This window comes from Ipomoea nil, unplaced genomic scaffold (genome assembly GCF_001879475.1).
Source record: "Ipomoea nil cultivar Tokyo-kokei standard unplaced genomic scaffold, Asagao_1.1 scaffold1074, whole genome shotgun sequence".
In the NCBI taxonomy this organism is placed as follows: Eukaryota; Viridiplantae; Streptophyta; class Magnoliopsida; order Solanales; family Convolvulaceae; genus Ipomoea; species Ipomoea nil.
In genome coordinates, this window is record NW_017617502.1 from 698,074 (window position 1) to 718,955 (window position 20,882).

Genomic DNA, 20,882 nt, shown 5'->3' on the forward strand with positions numbered 1-20,882 from the left:
TAATAATAATAATTGCGGTGAAAATTACGAATAAAGGATAAGAGAAAAGGGTTTTAATTGTGAAGGGTAAATTATATCATTTTTTTAAATTAATAAGGATAAAGATGAAAAAAAAATTAGGAAGCTATGAGCTTAGTTTGAAACGCTATCTTAGGTAGCGTTTCAAAATAAGCTCTTATTTTAAGCTAGGAGCTTATTTTGGGAACATTACCAAACAGAGCTTATAGCTTATTAGTAGTTTAAAATAAGCTATAAGCTCCTAAATAAGCTCTGCCAAACAGAACCATAACATGAACCAAACGCCCCCTAATAAGTTAATCTTTCTATGTGAATTCCAATGTAAGTGTCTAAATCAAAATTTTGTGTATAAGAAAAAAAATGAGAATACACATAATATTTTCTTTTTGTTACTCCCTACAATCTTTAATCTTTTCCTCGTCCCATCCATGATCTAGACATCAAACTATTCTTAAGTTTTATTGTGCTACTACAAATAAGGTTTGATTCAAGTAAATAACGTTCTTAAAATAATTCTATAATATGACATTCATATTCTTCTAGAATAGGATGAAGATTCAAAAAATAATAGCTTTCATTTTCTTTTTAATTTTCTTTATATATATATATATATATATATATATATATATATATATATATATATATATAAGTTATATATTCCGAGTCCATGCCATCGCTTACAGTCAGGTCGGGGTCTCGCGGTTCGGGTCTTGGCCTACGGGTCATGGTCAAAGGTGACGGGTCAAACCCGAGATGGGTCAAACCCGCAACCTCGGTTGACCCTATAAAAGGGCCTTTAGCCCTTTGGCTTAGGGATTCCATTTTTTTTATCTCTCTCGGACTCTCACTTTACTCTCTTGATATAGCTAACTCTCTAACCTCTCTAAAAGGATTGAAGAACACAGTGAATAAAGATCCCCTTTGATATATCACTCTATTCTCTTGTTCATCTTATATAGATTCTACATCTCATATATATACATATACATCTCATATATATATACAATACATCCAACCGACAACTGGGAATTAGTACTATCAATATATATATATATATATGTGTGTGTGTGTGTGTGTGTGTGTGTGTGTGTGTGAAACAAATAAAATCAAGTAAATATTATTATATGTTAATGCTTACCACAAAAGAAAAAAAGAGTTAAACAAAAAAAAAAAGAATAGAAAAATAAAAAAATAAAAAATTGACATGAGTTCAATTTTGTGTATCTAAAAACAAAATGCTCATTGTTGTTATTGTCGTTAAAATGTTAGGAAAATATTTTTCAATAAGTTAAAAATTAATAAATACTTATCGGAATGCAATGTTACTAAAGTTTGTACATAAATGGAAAAGTAAAATACTAAACAAAGGTTTCTTTATAGTCTTCTTAAACTCCCTTACCAACATTAACTCTTATTATATTTAGTTTAGTAGATAGTATATATATTTATATAATAGACATACACAATGTTAGATACTTCTACATTTATCACTTACAAAATAGTCCATCTCTTATGTAACAAGCTCTAATAGGTTGACATTTGATTTTTTTTTTTTTAAACAAAGAAACATATTAGGCTATTAGCTAGAACTTGCCATATCATGAAGTGGTTATTGCAATATATATCTTTAAATGGATTGAAAACTGCTCTCTACCCATGAGTCTCCCGACCTCACGGGAGGATGAAGATTTTCTTGAATACATACAGCGTCAAGAAAATGAAACTTGATGAGGTAACCATGGACATAGAGTTTGTTTCAGAGAAGCCACAAATAGTTATGCTAAAGAACACTGTTGGGAATGGGGTGGAGGATGTCCGAATGAGGGATAAGGAGGTGGAAAGGAATGATAATCCGACGGCAGAGCAGAGTCCTGATGAGTCGATAATAGGCTAAGGTATGACAAATCCTTCATATAACATGCTCGCAAGGGTAGAGTGAAAACAATAAGAATAGCCTAGACAAGGTTTCTCTTAACATTGAAGGGTCTTGGCTCGTTGTTGGAGATTTCAATGCAGTCACATCATAGGATGAAGTGAGTGAGCCGAGGTCTCGCAGCAACGGTGTTGTTTAAGGCCATCTTCAACCCACTTAACACCAAAATACCAAATTTCCCCACCAAAAGGAATATTGTTAGCATATTCTCACACCAAATTTTATTCATCTCCAACCCATTACACCAAAACACCAAATATTATTCTACACTAGAATAATTTGGTTTCTCAAGTTTTAGAACTTTATTAGTTCGAATTTAATTAGTTTAATATAAAATATAAATTGTGATGTAAATAATAATTTCTTAGAGCATCCTTATCAGTTGGGGATATTAGGGGGAGAATGTAAGAGTGAGTAGAAAAGAGAATAATGTGGGAGGGGAGGAAAAAAAAATCAAAACTGATTTTATAAATAAATATAAATATATATATATATATATATATATATATATATATATATATATATATATATATATATATATATATATATATATATATATATATATATAAGCATGTCATTTCTCTATTGGTTCTCTCTCCTCCATCATTAATTCTTTTTCTTGGGCAGAGTAATATCCAACCTTTGCAAATGCTCCCCACCCCTTCTCTTCTCTTGGTTCTCTCTCTGCCACCATAGCATTTTGGCCTCAAAAGTAATGAATTCTCTCCCATTTCTCCTCTGATGTAGATGCTCTTAGAGCATCCACACTAGTGGATAATATGGGGATAATGTCATAACAATTATGTTGGGTGGGGTTAATAGCAAATGTGGAGTGGAGTTATTTGAGGAGATATTTGTCCTGCAAAACACAAAATAATGTCAGAAAAAAAAAAAATAACAACACAGATGTTGTGCGCGTTTGCGCACAGCCAAGTGCCACACGGGCGCGTGCACTACACGCGCCCGTGTGGCGCGTCAGGCGCGCTGACAGCGCTGTCAGCGCGCCTGACAAAGGCTTTATTTTTTTTTATTTTTTTTTTTAAAATCTGTTTTCTATTTTTTTTTCTTTTTTTCTCTCCCCTCCCACATTCTCTTTCCTAATCACTCTTACATTATCCCCTCATTCTTCCCAATTGATGTGGATGCTCTTAGTAACATTAATTTTTTTCATAACATTAATTTAAAAATAAATAAATTTAATTAATATATATTCAATATTAATCTTGCTTCAATCGTCTCAATGAGATATTTAAAATTATATAATTTATATTTAATAATACAAATTTTAAATTTAAGTATTTAACAAAATAAAAAAAATACATATAAAATAAATAAAAGATACATTTGGATTATATAAATAAACAAGAGTATAAAGTAAAATATCATATTCTCTCATATTTACCGTGTGTGACCAGTGTCGCGCCATATATCCGCCATTTCTTTTGGCGTTTGGTGTTCCATTTGTCGTTGGTTGGAGCTGGAAAATATGAAGGAATGGTGATTTGGTGATGCCATTTGCCTTTTTGCCCATCCCTTGAAAATGCTCTAAGCTTCAATCACAAACAGGATCTTTGACTAAGGGATGATTGATTTGGGCTTTAGAGGCTCCAAATTTACTTGGAAACAGGCCGGGTAAGCAAGTAGGATTGATAGAGCACTATGCAACGTTGAATGGCATATGCCATTTCAAATTGGAATGATTGTTCACATATCGATTGTTCAATTAGCTAGACCACTCTTTGGTCCTTATTAAGGCATCCACAATAGTAAGGATTTTGGTGTGGTTTTTGATGAGTTTTTGTAAGTGTGATTAGGAAAGAGAAAATGGTAGGGAAAAAAAAATATGTTGATTTCTAAAAAAAATAATAATAATAATAGTAATCAAAACACTGTCACTAACACGCCCGCTGCGCGTGCAACTGGGCGCCATTTGTGGCCTTCACGCGAACAGAGAGCTAAGACTACTAAAATGAGTGGATCCCACTTTTTCAAGAAAACCTCCAAATTTGCAGAAAGCACTCTAGCCTTCTCTCTCTCTCTTCATTATCTTTCTTCCATGTTGACAATAATTTCTTAAATACCGTGAAGAAACTCCTTAAGCATCCACATCAGTTGGGGAGAATTGGAGGATAATGTAAGAGTGATTAGGAAAGAGAAAGTGGGGGGGGGGGGGGGGAGGGGGGAGAGAAAAAAAAAAAAAAAAAATAGAGAAAACTGAAATTGAAAAAATAAAATAAAATAAAAAAAGTGAAGCGACAGCGCGCCTGACGCGTACACGGGCTCGTGCACTGCACGCGCCTGTGTTGCTCTTTTTTTTTTTTAATCTTTTTTTCTGACATTATTTGTGTATTTGCAAGAGGATTCTTCCCTCAATTAACTCCACTCCACATCTCTTAATATCTCCATTCAAGTTTATTCATCTGACATTAACCCCTCATTCACTTTTGGTGTGGATGCTCCGATGGGGATGCTCTTAAGACTAAGAGTCGTGCCCGCGTGCAAGGCTGCACCAAACTCCAAATGTCTAACTAACATTGATGCATTGTAATGGTGGCTAATGGCTTAGATTCAACCCATTTGGTGAAGTAGTCAATAACAATAATTGTGTACCTTTGTCTCCCCACAACCATAGTCAAGTAGAGACGAAGAACATATTTCTTCCTATGGTCTCTCTGCAAATTTCCTAATAATATATAGGAAGTAAGGGGATGATTATTATGTGCACCATTAAATCCTACAAGATTATAATACCGAATGAAAACACCAAGGATTAGGATACCAAGCAAGAGATGTAAATAAAGACGCAAAATGGATAAATAACAGTACATAAAAAGAAGCTAAGTGATTATGTAAACAAGAAGTCCTCGCATTTTTCTCCACCCCAAAGTCGCGCATTTAATTGACAAATTCTAAATGACTAACAGCCATTTCTTTTGCAATTCTTGGCAGCTTTTGTCAATGTTTTATTACTCGCAGATTTTCCTGAAGTTTTTTTTTTCCCTTACCCCACAAAAATCTTTATTTAATGATTTACCTAAAAAGCAATTGATATTATTCATACCATTAGTTATGACCAAAGTTGCAACATTGTATATATGGGAGACCGATTAGATGAGAACCACATTCTCAGGAGATGAATAAAAATTTATCGCAGTCATTCATCAGTCCAGATCTAACGGATTAGAAACACTTTAAAAAAAAAAAAAAACACGGTGATATTTTTGTAAAAATTTCGTAATTCAAATTTTGAAATGTAAGTAAATTGTGCTAAAAGTTAAGTAATAGTTTTATATAGTGCACCTAAGTGCAAGTAAAATGTATTACAAGTGCAACAATATAATATACACCGATACACCGAGCAACAATATTAAGTCCACAAAACATTATCATTAGATGCACCAATGTAAAAAGATAAATTACTTACACTATTAAGTGAAAATAGTTGCACTTTTAAGTGATTTTATTTGCACACTTGCACTTTTAAGTTTTAACACATGTTACTTGCACCAAAGTTTGAATTATTTATAAAAATGTCATCGCATTTAAAAAAAAAAATACATACAATCTGTTAGGTTTAGACAATTAAACGACTATAATTGATTCACATTCCTCACATGGACACCAGTTCTCACCTAAACGCGCATGTATATATATACTAATATACACACACAACCTTACAACAATCTATTTATTCTCTCATTTCATTGATTCAAAAGTAGTAATAATAAATTATCATTAGTAATTAACTATTAGTGGTTAACGGATTATATTAAATAATATTAGCAACTTGTAAACAAGTGTTTGATAGAATAACATATAAAATGCCTTTTAAGAACAAAAGTACATTTTAATTTTATTGTATTAGTAATGATGTTGTGATAATTAAAAAATAATAATATGTTTTTTTAATCCCTATTACTTAAAAAGTGACTAATTAATAATATAACAATGCACAATATGTACCTTGGTTCATTCTGAAGATGTTGAACAATGTTTTTTTTTTTTTTTTTTTTTTTTTTTTTATCAATCAACAATTCATTTATCCATCTTTCTCATGTTAAATAATATGTTATATAATTCAAAAGTAGAAACACATAATCAGTTGCATATGCCACCAAATTTCAAAATTCAACCTCATATTTCAAGTACTCTCAATGTTGAAGATAGTGCTACTAATATAGAAGAAGCTTAATGTGCATATCATTATTATCCATACCTACACAAACAATTAAAATTCTAATCACTAATAGCATACTAACAACATAAGATGACTTGATACCACAGGTTAACAACCAAAGTATATAGCAAAACAATTTTATAATAAGTTTGATGGCACACTTCAGTTTAGTCTGTAGCAGCATAGCATGTTGGAACTCTTAATCATCTTCCCTCTCTGGTGGAAGACCACAAGGAGCAAGCATTTTCTGCACAACCACAGCTACAAAATATTAGCTGCTATATGGCATTAGAAGTTGAATTGTTTGGATATAAGCTCCCAATGAAGTCAGAGGCTATTAAGTCAAATGTACAAGCACTGTTGTAAAAATCGGCCGCCTAGGCACCGATTAGGTGCTAAGCACCCCTAGGCCGAGGGAATTTTACCCTTAGGTGGACATTAGTCGGCCGGCTGACTAGGTGGCCTAGGTGCCCGAATCGGCTAACTCGGGGACTGAGTAGGCCAACTTGGCTGCGTTTTTTTTTTTTTTTTGGTGTGCAATGAGTACACTGCTGTGTTTTTCTTATTATTATTACTTGCCTGCCTAGGCAGCGCCTAGCGTCTTCTACAACATTGGGTACAAGTACATAAAGCAAGCATTATACTATTTGCAGTGTTTAAAAACAGAGTATATCTCATTAGGTACTTCCTACCTCAATACTAAAGAACACCATAAGTACATTCATGCAACTACCCGCGATATGTAATATAGCTAAAAGAAATTAACCAGAGAGCCTTCAATACACACAAAGTTACAACAGAATTCAATGTTTGTCGTAGCAAAATATTTATTCACAGCTTTTCGTGCTCCCTATAATTGGAAGTTATACAAAGATAATTTCTGTTCAGAAGTGCTTAAATTTAGTCTTAACAATTTTTTCTTGTTTTAGTATCAAAATGCATGCAAAAGGTTAAAAGCAGTAAAAATGTCACAAAACAATTTTATTCAAGACATGCCCCAAAAGGCAGCAATAGATGAATTATTGACCACTACAAGGAAGATTTTGAAAAAATTATACGCAAACTAAATCACATAATGCTTTCTGAAAAACTATAATCTTTAGCTTGTCCACAGAGCTAGATTTTTAATTGACTTTTCTCAAGATTCTCATAGAGTTGTTTCATTCAGAGTAAAACATTTTCCTCCGGCCCAAATGCAACATTTTACACATTTCCTCAGCCTTGGTGCAAAAAGAGAGAAAACTACAACATAATATTCTTCATTTTTCTTAGAATGAGCTTAAATGATACGTAGTATTAGTCAATATAAAAATAGCATTAAAAATGGAGTGTAAGGCTAAGAGTGGCATATAATTACCAAAAGGAAAAATTAAACTATACTTGCTTCTGAAATTACTATCAGCAAAAGTAGGGCCAAGAGAGTATTACTATATTTAACAGTTATAGCATGTAGTAAAAAAGACCCTGATTGTCCAAGTAGTCGAACACAATGCCCACTAGGAATATAGAAAGCAGTAAACTGGAGAATATGCCATTCAACAAAAATCAGGCAAAATACATGAACATTAAAGCAACAAAAACAATACGGAGTACTAAATTTAAAAGCAGAGTTCCACTCATTGCATAGCATAATACAATAACACTACACTGTGAAATCAACTACACACCTGCATGAAATTGTAGCGTTCTCTTCCAATAGATTCATTCTCTGCAATAGCAAAGTATGCCAACATTGGGTAGTGGCCAATATACGAGGCGTAGCTATCGCGCTGAATATTCACTGCCCACTCACTAACACCAAATAAATAAGGAGAATAAGGAGAGCTATCAGTGTTATTCTTGATGATAAACTAAGAAAATTTCAAAAAGCTGGAATCTTAACCAGTACAGATATCAAACAATATAACAAATCCAGGAACACAAAATATGTAAAAAGAAATTTTGAAAAATTAGGGTAGGAAACTAACAATCTCGTCAAGTCAGCATGCCCAGTTCCTACATATCTAGCTTGCAAGTGTTCCAGCTGGGAATTGATATTGAATCTATCACTTGCCTGCACCCACAAACATGTGGTTTAAGTAATCATTTGATAATACCAATTAGTGCACAAGCATAAAAACACCAAAAAAATAGGGAAATTTAGGGTTTTAGAATAATGAGGATATTTTAGGGTTTTGCGGATCTTAAAGTTTGGCGTGTTGGATGCAATATGAAGATTATGTTTTTTTTTTTTTTTATTTCGATTTGAAAAATAACGAACTGAAAGCATATAGGAATTGAATTTCAGTAATGTTACCTGCATTTTCCCCCCCTTTTTCCTCTGGAGTAGAAACTAGAACGCAGAAGACGAGAGAATTCTGTGCAAATAGATACGGAAATTTGGTCCGGGTAGACTGGTAGAGTGGAATCATGGGTTTAGTTCCATTTTTAAATCTTTGGGAAAATGACACTTTCCCCCCCTTTGTTATATACTTAAAGCACTTTTTCCCTCTAAATTATTTAAGTGACAGTTTTTCTTCCCTGATATATTAAATGGATATATTTACTCTTAAAATAAATATTTCATTTATTTCTCTTCTCCAACAAATTATAACCACGATTTGAAAAAATAAAATACATTAAGTGTTGAATTTAGAAACGGAAATTTTTTGAATAAACGGAAACCCAAATATTGGGTTATGTTATGAATCATAACTGAAATTTTTTAATTTGATTGCTATAGTGTTTGGTTCAGTTCGAACCGAACCGTGGTCATCCCTACGTATAAGCAATAATTTGTTGAAGAAGAGAAATAAATAAAATATTTGTTTTAAGGGTAGAAATGTCCATTTAATATTATCAGGGGGGAAACCGCCACTTTTATAATAATTGAGGGGGCAAATATGAATGCATGAATAACTCAGGGGGAAAAAGTGCTATAAGCTTATAACATAGAGGGAAAAAATGTCATTTTCCCTAAATCTTTTTTAAAAATTTTTATTTTATTATTTTACAGTTTTCTCATTTCTTATTTTAATCTTTGTTCTCATTTCGAGCTCTTTGACTTCTATCTATATTTTTCTTTTGAGTTGGTGTGGTCTTTTTTTTTTTTTTTTTTTTTTTTTTTTTTTTAACAAACATAATTAAAATAACGTCGTTAAAAAGGTTGGCAGTTCATCGATCCATTTAAAGTGAGATGACCAAGTCCCATTAATTTTAGCAAGAGAACTGATCGCTTGATTTCTATCTCTACAAATATACTGAACCTCACAATCAACAATAGAAAAAACACGAAATAAGACCGTCAATTCTGACAATGGCAAAGAATGACCATAAGACCACCATATACACGATCTCTTGTTCAAGAAATAAATTTGAAGAACGGTCCCTAGACTACAATAAATCCAATCCCTAGATTGATGTCAAATCTGATTTCAGTATCGGTAAAATGATATCCCTCATAACCTAGACCACAATAAATTGGATCCCTAGACAATGTAAAATCTAATTTCAGTCTCGGTAAAAATGGTCACTAGACCCTAATATATCCGATCTATAGATTATGTCAAATCCAATTTCATATCGGTAAAAAAAAATAAAAAAAATGGTCCATAGACAGCAATAAATCTGATCCCTAGATCAATGTCAAATCCGATCTCAATATTAGTAAAAATGGTCCACAGACCGCAATAAATCCGATATCTAGATAGATGTCAAATCTAATCTCAATATCGATAGAAATGATCTCTAAACCGCAATATAAATTTAGAACTCCTGCCTGGGCAACCAGATCATCTCCCTGATTCTAAGTCCGACCGATAGGTTAGTTCGATTTAGCCTTCAAATCATAACATTCTCGAGCAATTGATCGGAGTATATAGCTGACCGCTGAATCGGACGACCTTGGTCGAACCGCAACAAAGATATAACTTTTAAGTCGAAAAACACCAACCAACCGCATTAAGCTCAGGAAATTATAAGATTATTTTATTTACTCTCTTGTGGTGTCGGTCTTAGCACCACGGGAAGTGGAGGGCTAGTGGATTAGTGAACTTCCTGACCTCATTAATGCACTCCTAACCACACAAACGAGGTCCAAATATCATCTCGATGGTAACCCGTTTGGAACATAAATGACCAGGGTACAGTCAGAAATTTTGAGAGTTCCACAATGTTTTACAAGTAAAATAAAATATTTCAAGTTTGTTATGTTTGTAATGTGTGTTGGTCAGTGCAGTAGTGGTGAGACTCTTGTAAGCTTGATCGGGCAAAGTGATATTTTCTAGTTGTGTACGTAATAATAATAACAATACTAGTAGTAGTAATAATAATAATAACATACACAAAGTATTATTTCACCATTGTACGTAGGGTATGACTAATATAATATGGATTGGATATGATTTTACCGGCCATGATCAGAAGTTGAGCCTTGTCCCTTTGAACTTTTCTTCAACAATTTGATCCAGTATGGTGGCCATTTCATCTGTTAGACCGTTTCTCCAATCTCCAACCTTACCTTTCCTGAAATACACACGATTGGAATTACCATAAAATGAGACTTAGCTTTACCAGTCGTGTTAACTTCCATTTTCTCTTATTAATCCCATTGTTTTTGTTGGCATCGTCCTGCCAAGCCTTAGTCTAGCAGTGCACCAATTTGATAACCCCAACCGTGTTAAAGAGCTTATTTATCCAGAGTAAGTCATTTCTAGCGCACCATAAACCACAGAAGGGTCGCTAATATGTAAATGATGGGTATATCGAGCTTGTTGAACGACAACTCTAGCCGTGAAGCGAAGCAGGGCGTTGCAAAATTGACGGATATATCAGCAACAACCCACACATATGACACAGTCCTGCACTTTAGAAATAGCGCACCATATAAACCACACAAGGCACTCTTGAAACCCAGGCCTCTTGACATTGTGGGAAGGCCATACGTTCCCGTGCCAATCAATGCAAGCCACCTGCACCACTGCCACGGCTTTCTCACTAATATTTATTCATTACTTTTTAATTATAAGAGAAAATATAATACTTTTAAATCAAAATATAAAAATATTAAAATTTTTTTCCCGACTTATCTCACACAAATTTTTGCCAAATCAAAAACTATTGGAGTGATTTCAATTTTACACTATATTGTATAGTTTAAATTCAAGCGCGGTCAACCCTACTACGTACATAAGTGAACACAAGTTACACGAGGTCGAGTATTTAAAATTGGAAACTCCCCTTTCAAATATTCTTCAAACCATGTTAGTGTTAACATTAAATTCTCAACCTATTGAATGTTCGTTCCCTCGTCCCCAACGCAACCGTCGTCGAGGCCTTCAATCGAATCTAATCTCATCTCGCCCTCACCTACTCCGACGATATAGCTTATCATTCCTCCCTCCCACCTAACAACTCCGATCGTTGCATTTTTCGGTTTCGTCAACTTCGCGCTACTTCAAACGGAAACTGCCTTTACTCATTTCTCGTGCTTTTCTTTCGCCTTCCTTCGCTATCTATTCCATTCCACACTAAGTAAACTCTAAACCCTAGTTCTGGTAATCTCTATATTACTCATTTCTTGCCGCGATTTGCTGCCGGTTAATTGTGGAGAAGTTTAGCAGTTGTTCGTTTGATAATTGTTTCGAATTATTATAGCATAGTATAGTATCTCGATTTGCAGGGGAGTTTGAGGCTTAGTTTGAAATCATGGGGACTAACTTGGTCAACGCGGTAGTAAGGTTGGGGTTGAAATTGTCTGAGGAGGATCAGGGCTCTATTAATTCCATAACTTTGTTCGTATCTCTACTCTGCGCCTGCATTGTCATCGGCCATCTTCTTGAAGAGAATCGGTGGATTAATGAGTCCATCACTGCTCTTGTTATCGTGAGTAGTAGCAAGTTTTTTTTTTTTTTTTTTTTTTGGTTGAAATTCTGGATACATGGTTTTCAAGCAATCGGTGTTTGGCAGGGTGTATGCACGGGGGGAGTCATTCTGCTGACTAGTAACGGAGCAAGTTCTCGCATTTTAGCATTTAATGAAGGACTCTTCTTCATTTATCTACTACCACCTATTATATTCAATGCTGGGTGAGATTTATCATCATTTCCACTTTTTTTTTTTTTGGTTGGCATTGCAAATGCATTTAAAGTGTTCATTTTTATTTGAATGATAAAGTAATATTTGAACCTGACATTTTTGTGGCAATGAGTTACCAGGTTCCAGGTGAAAAAGAAGCATTTTTTCCGAAATTTTATCATCATTACGATGTTTGGTGTCATTGGTACATTAATATCCTTCTGTATTATATCATTTGGTATGCTCTGCCACTACTCTGATCTTCAGTAATCCCAAAGAAATTATTCATTTGTGGTTTCTAATTATTCAGGATCATAATTTAAAAATTTTGGTTCAGGTGCCAAAGAGTTATTTGAGAAGATAGACATTGGTTATTTGGATCTACGGGATTATCTTGGTAGTACTCTTTTCAGTGCTCTGTTCGTGTTACCATTCTTTGCATAGTGATGATTCATGTTTTAAACTTCATTGGTAATTTAAAAGAACACTGGTTTGATATTTCTACTTATCGTATATGACTTGAACTATTAGCTTGTGACTATATTGTTTGTTCAATAACTCAATAGTGTGATGCTACATTGTGTCATACAGGAGTTCAAGAATCAATTCTTGCAAGCTTGCATCTTAACTAATATCCTATTTGATTCATTACAGCAATTGGAGCTATCTTTTCAGCAACAGATTCTGTTTGCACCTTGCAGGTATGGCCACATTGGATCACTAATTTATTGCGCAGTCATTGAGGATCATTCATCAACAATGAATTTATTAACCATGAGCTTGTGGTTTCACTGACAGGTGCTCAATCAGGATGAAACACCTTTGCTCTATAGTTTAGTTTTTGGAGAAGGTGTTGTAAATGATGCAACATCTGTGGTACTTTTTAATGCCATCCAAAAATTTGACATCTCTAACATTGATTTTGAAGTGACCTTAAAGTTCGCAGGCAATTTTCTGTATTTATTTTCAGCAAGCACTCTTCTAGGAGTTGTGGTAAGTCTTGTTATTGTAATATTTATAGTTTTGATGGTCAATTCTACAATTTTCAGTGAAGCACATTTTATTGAAAGAATGATATACATGATCTTTTGGACTATTCTGTGGCATTTACTATTAAAAATCAATTTTTGGTCATAGTTAGACATATGTCAAAGGACATTTAGCAACCACACCTAAAAATTCTCGAAAATTCCAGTTTGCCAAATGTTCTCTATCTAATTATATAAAATTTGTATTTGAAATTTGCAGGTTGGGTTGATCAGTGCGTATCTAATCAAAAAGATATGTTTTGGCAGGTCTAGTAATTCTTTCTATCATTTATTCCACATTGAATGCTGTTGTCATTTGTTTTGAATTAATTTCATTCATCCTGTTCTTGCTTGGTTGTTAAAATGCACAAATTAATTGAAGGTGTATTTAGGAGTTCTCCACTACATTATACTTTACTGTCTCCAAGCACTAAATGAACTATTGTAGCTCTTGTTTACAAATGAGGAAGTCAAAAAGTTGAACTTGACATGATCACTCTCTTGCAAGTTATTACTCTTTTGAACTGAACTAACTGTTAAAACCCAAACTAGTAAGTTTTAGCTACACGGATTCCATGCCTCCATTAAATATCAATCAGTGTTAAATATGCAATAGGCCATAGAGATATACTAACTTTCTTAATTACTTGTATCCTATTGGCTTTGGTTTTTGTCATCCTCTCACCTATTACCACCATTTATTAAGCATTCTAAATAGGTGCCACTTGTTCCTTGCGTTGAATAAGTATTTAACAATATGGTTCTTTCTTGTATTCTCTCTACCTTATTCAACAATATGGTTCTTTCTTGTATTCTCTCTACCTTTGCATAATAGCATTCTTATGTCAGTTACAAATTTACACTCCAGTTGTCACTTACATAAAGCATAGCCGGTGTAATTGCCATTCAGTAGAATTTCCCTTTCAACTTTACAGGAGTTTTAAATTTTAATTAAATATAAAATTTTGGACATATTTCTACCTTAATTTCATAACTTTCATCAACATCTATTTTTCCTCACGGGCTTCCATTACCCCAAATTTAGTAAGCCACCTTCATTTTGTTCTAATAGTGCTGAAATCTGCATGTAATCAGATTTTTTTTAGAACTTTATTTTTCTCCTAAAACTTTATCAAAATTGAAAGTTACTTCAGAATGATTTGGGATCTTGTGCGGAAGTTTTCTGCCAAATTTGGGTGATCGTTGATGTTACCCAGATTGAAATTGAACTTCGTGAGGTGCTTAGCTTTTACTCATCTGGAGTGCTTATAACCAAGTCCAGTGAAGTAATACGATTTAATACCTCTGAAATGATTATTATTGTTCAGATTTCTAGTCTTCTGGCAATACTTCTGGTGGTTGTATGCCATTTTAGAATAAGAAATTCTTTTCATGTTGATGTTATCAATTTTCTTATTTATTTATTTTATTTTGTTTTATTTTTTTAACGTTAATTATTTTCCGGTCAGATCATTGGATGTATGTTTTCCACTTATAGCTTTTCTTACATCTGTTTCCAGTCAAGTTCTTTAATCTGTAACATCTTGTAGGATGTAGTAACTTTTATAGAAAACTTCAATAGCTTATTGTTTTAATACTCATCACAGGCACTCAACTGATCGAGAAATTGCACTCATGATTCTCTTGGCTTATCTTTCATATATGCTGGCTGAAGTATGTTCCTACAATTGGCGCTTATTTATGGATCATATAATGCCTTTTTGTGCTAGTATTTACCTTTGGGATGTCTTGCGTATTTATTGATAATTATTACTATGCCTTTCAGTTGTTTGACTTAAGTGGAATTCTCACAGTATTCTTCTGTGGGATTGTCATGTCACATTATACTTGGCACAATGTGACCACAAGTTCTAAAGTAACAACCAGGTATGTAAGTATGCTAAATTTACGAACGTCAAATAATGAGAAAGGCTCTCCCTTTTGTGCAAACAATTGACTAGCTTCTAGCATGTTAACTTGAAACTTCATCTCCCTGTTGATGGTGGGGGTTTGTCAACTTTCCATATTCTCTATATTTTATATGTAATCTGATTTTTCGCAGGCATGCTTTTGCAACATTATCATTTATTGCAGAGATTTTCATCTTCCTATATGTTGGTATGGATGCCTTAGACATGGAGAAATGGAAATTTGTGAAGGCCAAGTGAGATCCTAAACTAATACTCCGTAAATGTTGTTGAAAGTAGCCCTAAGAATTGCTATTCTATTCTACAATGCAATATAACATGCATGTTTCCTTTCTACTTTATAATAATGCAGCATTTGTTGTATAAAGCTTCTATCGGATATACGCTTTAGTCCTTTTTACTTTTTATGTTTTCTGACTTTGGATTCAAACCTCCACAGTCCTGGAAAATATGTTGGAGTAAGTGCTGTGTTGCTTGGACTGGTTTTGGTTGGAAGAGCATGCTTCGTCTTTTTACTGTCCCTCTTATCTAATTGTACAAAGCAGACAATGACTGACAGAATAAGTTTCAAGCAGCAGGTCATATTCAAGAGCTCCCTAAGACTTTATGATGAAAGTCAACTGATGGTTCTAACAGAAACTGTTATCATACCCCAATGCAGGTAATTATTTGGTGGGCTGGTTTGATGCGAGGATCTGTTTCTATGGCATTGGCTTATAATCAGGTAAATTGATACGGAATAGTTGTTTAGTAAACAAGTTCCTTTTAGAAATATACGCGATAATAGTAAAGTAATAAATGGTTGAATTGGTTTGGCTTATAACCTGATTGTTGGTTTATTGACAGTTCACAAGGTTTGGCCATACACAACAACCAGCGAACGCTATTACGATCACATGCACCATCACTGTTGTCCTCTTTAGTAATGTGGTAAATGACCTGGCTCCTTAATGTTAACTGTCCGAAGTGATTATTCTCACTATGACATTATACAGAATTGCTCTTTTTCAATGTGTTTGTTACCCAGTAATCGGCGCCTAGGTGCTAGGCGCCGGCCGGTCGCCTAGCGTATCACCATAATCGGTGGTCTAGGCGGCCGCCTAAGCACCGCCTAGGGCGCTTAGGTGCTGACCGCCTAGGTCTCCTAGGCACCACTAGGCCTCCTAATCGACTGATCTATTGTTCTTTTTTTAAAATGTTTTATTTCACTCAAAACGAGGATCGTTTTGAGCAAAATAACCCTAAATTGTTCAAATTCTAGATGTTTTGTAGGTTAATATTTAATATTTTAGTATTAAAATAGTTTATAATTATTAGTCTTAAAAAATAAAAATAAAAAATTTAACATATCTTTGAAAAATAAAAAAATACACCGGCGCCGATGAATCGCTGCCTAGGCGCCCGGGGGGGCGCCTAGCAATTTTTTCAACCATGTTGTTACCAACCAATAGTGTTGTGCTGCTGCTATTTGAGAGAGTAATATACAAAATGTAGGACATAAATGGTACTCGAATAATCTGTTTATTAATCTTCTTAGGTGTTTGGATTGCTAACCAAGCCTCTTGTGAGGTGGCTGTTGCCTCAGTCACAACATTCGGGCGGCTTGCTTTCTCCTGAACAATCCACTCTGCTCCCTCTATTAAGCACTGAACAAGGATCGGATGCGGGTGAAATGGGGAATGTGAGTCTTCGTCAACTATCCAGTTTATACATGCTTCTGAGCCAACCTACCAACACAGTTCATTACTATTGGAGGAAGTTTGATGATTCATGGATGCGACCGGTGTTTGGAGGGGGAGGGGGAGGATTTGTGGATGATGTTCCTCCTCCTGGCTCACCAAAGGGAGGGGGAGATATTCTTCACTGAAACAGCCAGCATTGCTTAGCAGAAGATGTATTATATGCAACCCGACCCACTTGTGTGGGATTTGAGTGTTTGCTATCATGCTCTTAATGTGTACATAGCAATTAGTAGTCTCCACGACGTTAGTACAGTAGCATTGTACATGTCTGACTCACAAATCTACTCTCCTAAAACTGATGCAAATAATGATAAAATTAATTCTATATGTATTCTTAGTAGTGTTGAGTTTGAGCTGATGGGTGTTTGATCTTAAGTAATTTTTTTTTTTATATGTAATTTAAATTTAATTCTTTCTCATCAACCAAACAAATGGGTCGTGAAAGTGGAATACTAATCCGGTTGATTTGAGATGGCAGCCTTTACTAGAATTTAGTGTTTGGAATACAGTTCACCAGATAAACTAACTTGTAATTTCTCTCCCAAATTTTCTAACTTCCAGGGGTTAGTTGGCCTCTAACAATTCACATTGGAGTCATGATGTGCTTTTGCAGAGGCTTGCTCTAGTTCAACTTGAACTCTGAGTCTCTGATAGGCAGATAGTTATTGTTATTTTAGTAGAGAATTGTGGCTAAATTGTGGATTAATAATACACTAATTATTATTATTTTGTTAGATTATGTGATTTACGAAGTTTATTTTGATTATTTTAGTTTGCTGTTTATTACTCCGTATTTGACAATCAAAATTAATTTCAAACATTAATGCACATCAATTTAATATTAATGATATTTTATAATATAATGTAAAACTATAAATATATGTGGTTCATTAAAATGTTTAATCAATTATAAAATATCCTCCCTCCCTCTCCCCCCTCTTGGGTGGGGTAGGCTATTGTGCTTGGCTAAACCTCGTGCCTTGAGGTCGACCATTGTGCTCGGCTTGGTCTTGTGCCTAAGGGTCGGTTGTTGTAGCCGGCTCGACCTCGTGCTTCGGGATTGGTCGTGGTGCTTTGCTCGGCCTTGTGCCTTGTTGAGCTCAACTGACTTCCAATGTAGGGGTCTTTGACTTCAAAATGCCCATGAGTTGTGGTCAAAGCCTTTCTCGTCAATGAGGTTCATCTAGTTGGTCCTGATGGAGGTCAGACCTCCTCTTCCTTATGTGATTATGTCACAACCTCAATTAAACCCTCTTCGTTTATGCTCTAACTTTTCGTCTTGTGCAGGATTCTCGAGCTTGGGTTTAGGTTCCTGGTGAGGTCAGCCACTACTTAGGTCAACTCTATGCTTCGCTCAGCCTAAGGCCTCGTCGAGGTTGGGCGACCCCAAGTGTGGGGCCTTGGTAGACCTCGGCTCGAGGATGTCATTACCTCCTTGGCCGGTCTTTTAATATCAGAATGCCCTGTGGGTTGAGTTCGAAGCTTCTCTTATCCATAGGGTTTGTCTAGTTGATGTAGAAGGAAGTCGAACCTCTTCCCCTTTATGTGATTGCATCATTGTTTCTATTAAGGTCTAGAGAGTTATTAATTTTGGCCAAGGTTTTTACCTTGGCCAAAGGACTATGTGATAGGCGAGGTTGGACCCTGTATCGTCCCTAGGGAGTTAGTCATTTTGGTCAAGGTTTTGACCTCAACCGGAGGACTCTTTCGTTCGGAAATAGGTGAGGTTGGACCCCATATCACCCCTACGGAGTTAGTCGTTTTGACCTCACCCAAAATATTCTTCCGTTCGACAATAGGCAATGTTAGACCTCGTATCGCTTCTAGGAAGTTAGTCATTTTGGCCAAGGTTTTGACATCGGTCAAAGGGTTCTTCTGTTTGGCGATAGGCGAGGTCAGACATTGTATCGCCCCTATGGAGTTAGTCAATTTGGCCAAGGTTTTGACATCGGTCAAAGGACTCTTCCGTTTGGTGATAGGCGAGGGTGGACCCCCCTATCGCCCAAGGGAGTTACCGTTTTGGCCAAGTTATTGACCTAGGCTAAAAGAGTTCTTCCGTTCGGTGGTGAGCAAGGTCGAACCTTATACCATCCCTAGGGAATACCTTCTTGTTCGATGCTAGGTGAGGTCGAACATTGTAACGCCCCTAGGGAAAACTTCTTCATTCAGCACTACGTGAGGGTTGACCTAGTAATGCCAACAAAGACAATCAAGGTCGAGGCCCAAGTCCTTCGTAACTCTATTAGGGGGAGTTGATTTAGGATCTACGCTATTAGCCTCGAGGTCGACACTTGTCGTACCCTCCATTCCACGAGGTCAACATGGTGATGATCATGGCCTAGGGCCTCAAGGTCGACACTTGGGGTCAAGCCCCCCATTCCCCCCTCACAAATAACAAACATAATTTGAGTTATAGAAATTCTTTTTCCGAACTAACTGTTCATAGAAAGCATGAGCTTATCCCTCCAAGATCTAGATGATAGTCCCAATGTCCCATAGAACTCGGCCAATCATGGAGTCACCCACCTAGAACATGACCTAGGGGTCGGTTAACCTCAATCCAACCTCAAGGGTCGACTCGACCATTCAGAGCGAGTTGAGTCTTTCGAAGTGAGCTCAGCAATTCATGAGCTCGGGTTTTCGGGACGATGTGAGTATTTCCGTGAGAGCTCGACGATTCCTAGGCTCGGCTCCTCGATGTGGGAATATTCGTTCGATGCGAGCTCGACAATTCATGACATTGACCTCTTAGAATGACGCAATATATTCGACGTGAGTTCCGCAATTCACAAACTCAACTTCTTGAAGCGAGACGACCTCTTCTGCACAAAATCATGACCTCAACTTCTAAGAGCGAGGTAATCCATTTGGCATGAGGTTAGAAAATCATGACATTGGGTTCGTAGAGAGGGGATAGTCCTTTGACGTGAGCTCGACAATCACGAGTCGGGCACAAGCAAGTTGGGAATGACCCCCGGTGGTAGGACCCCTAAGGAGCATCGCCTTGGTGTGACAGTCCTTCACAACAAAATAATCAGGATGAAATTCAAAATATACAGCATTATCAATTGTAAAACGATTAACTGATAACAACGGTAAGGAAAGACGGGGGACATGCAGAATATTATTTAATTTAAGAGTTCTAGACGCAGAGTTTAATGATGCATGGCCAACACTGGTTATACCCAAACCTGATCCGTTGCCTACGCGGAGCACATCATCGCCGGAGTAGGGATCTGATTGCGCCATCATCGTCTGATCGGGCGTAGCATGCGACGACGCCCCGGTGTCCAGGTACCACGCGTCTGCCACAACTGCCGCCTCGTCTCCGGGAACTGCCGCATGGGCTTGCGGTTGCGGTGCGCCGGAGTAGCGCTTGAAACAATGTAGCGCCGTATGCCCATGCGACCGGCAGATTTGGCATCTCGGTCCTCCGCCACGCCCTCTGCCTTGTCCACCCCGACCACGGTCACCTCTGCCGCGCCACTGCTGTCCGGAACCAGCATGCCGGGGTCCGCCGTCGGCGACCTGATTCTGTGCGTAGCCCCGGCCAGCGATCAACGCCGTGTGCCCGGAGGAAGCTCCGGCAGTGGAGAATTCATCTGCCCAGATAAATTCTTGGGCCTGGAGATAGTCCGAAAGTTGCGGAATCGAGACCGGTGCTCCGGATGCCGCAAGGGAGGAAGCCATCGACCTGAATTCGGGGCGGAGTCCTCGGAAAACCCAGAGGTTTTGTTCATCAAGCGAGACCGGACGGCCGGCCAACGCTAAATCCTCCACCAGTAATTGTGCGCGGCCGAGATACTCCACGGGTGTACTATCGCCTTGCCTGAGCGACTGGAATTGCGCCAGGAGATTGAGGCATCTCGCCCGTGTGGAGGAACCAAGCGCGGCTGTGATGGACGACCAGACCTCCTGCGACGTGGTGCGGCCTACGGTGAGATATAGCACTTCGTCCGCTATCGAGGATACAAGCAGAGACAGAATGCTTTGGTCCTGCTG

General features: G+C 36.6%; 2 protein-coding genes and 1 long non-coding RNA gene across 7 annotated transcripts; 1 reads left to right on the forward strand and 2 right to left on the reverse strand.

The window, feature by feature from the left end:
• Positions 1-6,038: 6,038 nt before the first annotated feature.
• On the reverse strand, positions 6,039-8,528 carry LOC109182869 (uncharacterized protein At4g14342). Of its 2 annotated transcripts, XM_019333101.1 has the most exons (5): positions 8,425-8,528; positions 8,096-8,181; positions 7,796-7,919; positions 6,290-6,375; positions 6,039-6,167 (listed from the first exon to the last, which is right to left on the reverse strand). In XM_019333101.1, the coding sequence occupies exons 1-4, from the start codon at positions 8,428-8,430 to the stop codon at positions 6,328-6,330; spliced, it is 264 nt and encodes an 87-aa protein (XP_019188646.1). In that variant the 5' UTR covers positions 8,431-8,528; the 3' UTR covers positions 6,039-6,167; positions 6,290-6,327. The 2 variants fall into 2 exon arrangements, with proteins under 2 accessions (XP_019188646.1, XP_019188645.1); XM_019333100.1 differs by having other exon boundaries at positions 6,054-6,375.
• A 2,839-nt stretch (positions 8,529-11,367) lies between these two features.
• On the forward strand, positions 11,368-17,233 carry LOC109182868 (sodium/hydrogen exchanger 3-like). 4 transcript variants are annotated; one of them, XM_019333098.1, is made up of 15 exons: positions 11,368-11,662; positions 11,788-11,990; positions 12,075-12,193; positions 12,323-12,420; positions 12,520-12,579; positions 12,837-12,883; positions 12,981-13,175; positions 13,431-13,477; positions 14,818-14,884; positions 14,997-15,097; positions 15,273-15,374; positions 15,578-15,716; positions 15,800-15,862; positions 15,985-16,068; positions 16,676-17,233. In XM_019333098.1, the coding sequence occupies exons 2-15, from the start codon at positions 11,814-11,816 to the stop codon at positions 17,003-17,005; spliced, it is 1,629 nt and encodes a 542-aa protein (XP_019188643.1). In that variant the 5' UTR covers positions 11,368-11,662; positions 11,788-11,813; the 3' UTR covers positions 17,006-17,233. The 4 variants fall into 4 exon arrangements, with proteins under 4 accessions (XP_019188643.1, XP_019188644.1, XP_019188642.1 ...); XM_019333097.1 differs by lacking the exon at positions 11,368-11,662 and having other exon boundaries at positions 11,675-11,990; positions 16,676-17,039; positions 17,093-17,233; XM_019333096.1 differs by lacking the exon at positions 11,368-11,662 and having other exon boundaries at positions 11,675-11,990.
• LOC109182871 lies at positions 13,878-14,846 on the reverse strand. The gene is made up of 2 exons (XR_002054455.1): positions 14,033-14,846; positions 13,878-13,993 (listed from the first exon to the last, which is right to left on the reverse strand). It is a non-coding gene; the product is annotated as an uncharacterized LOC109182871 (long non-coding RNA).
• Positions 17,234-20,882: the final 3,649 nt, after the last annotated feature.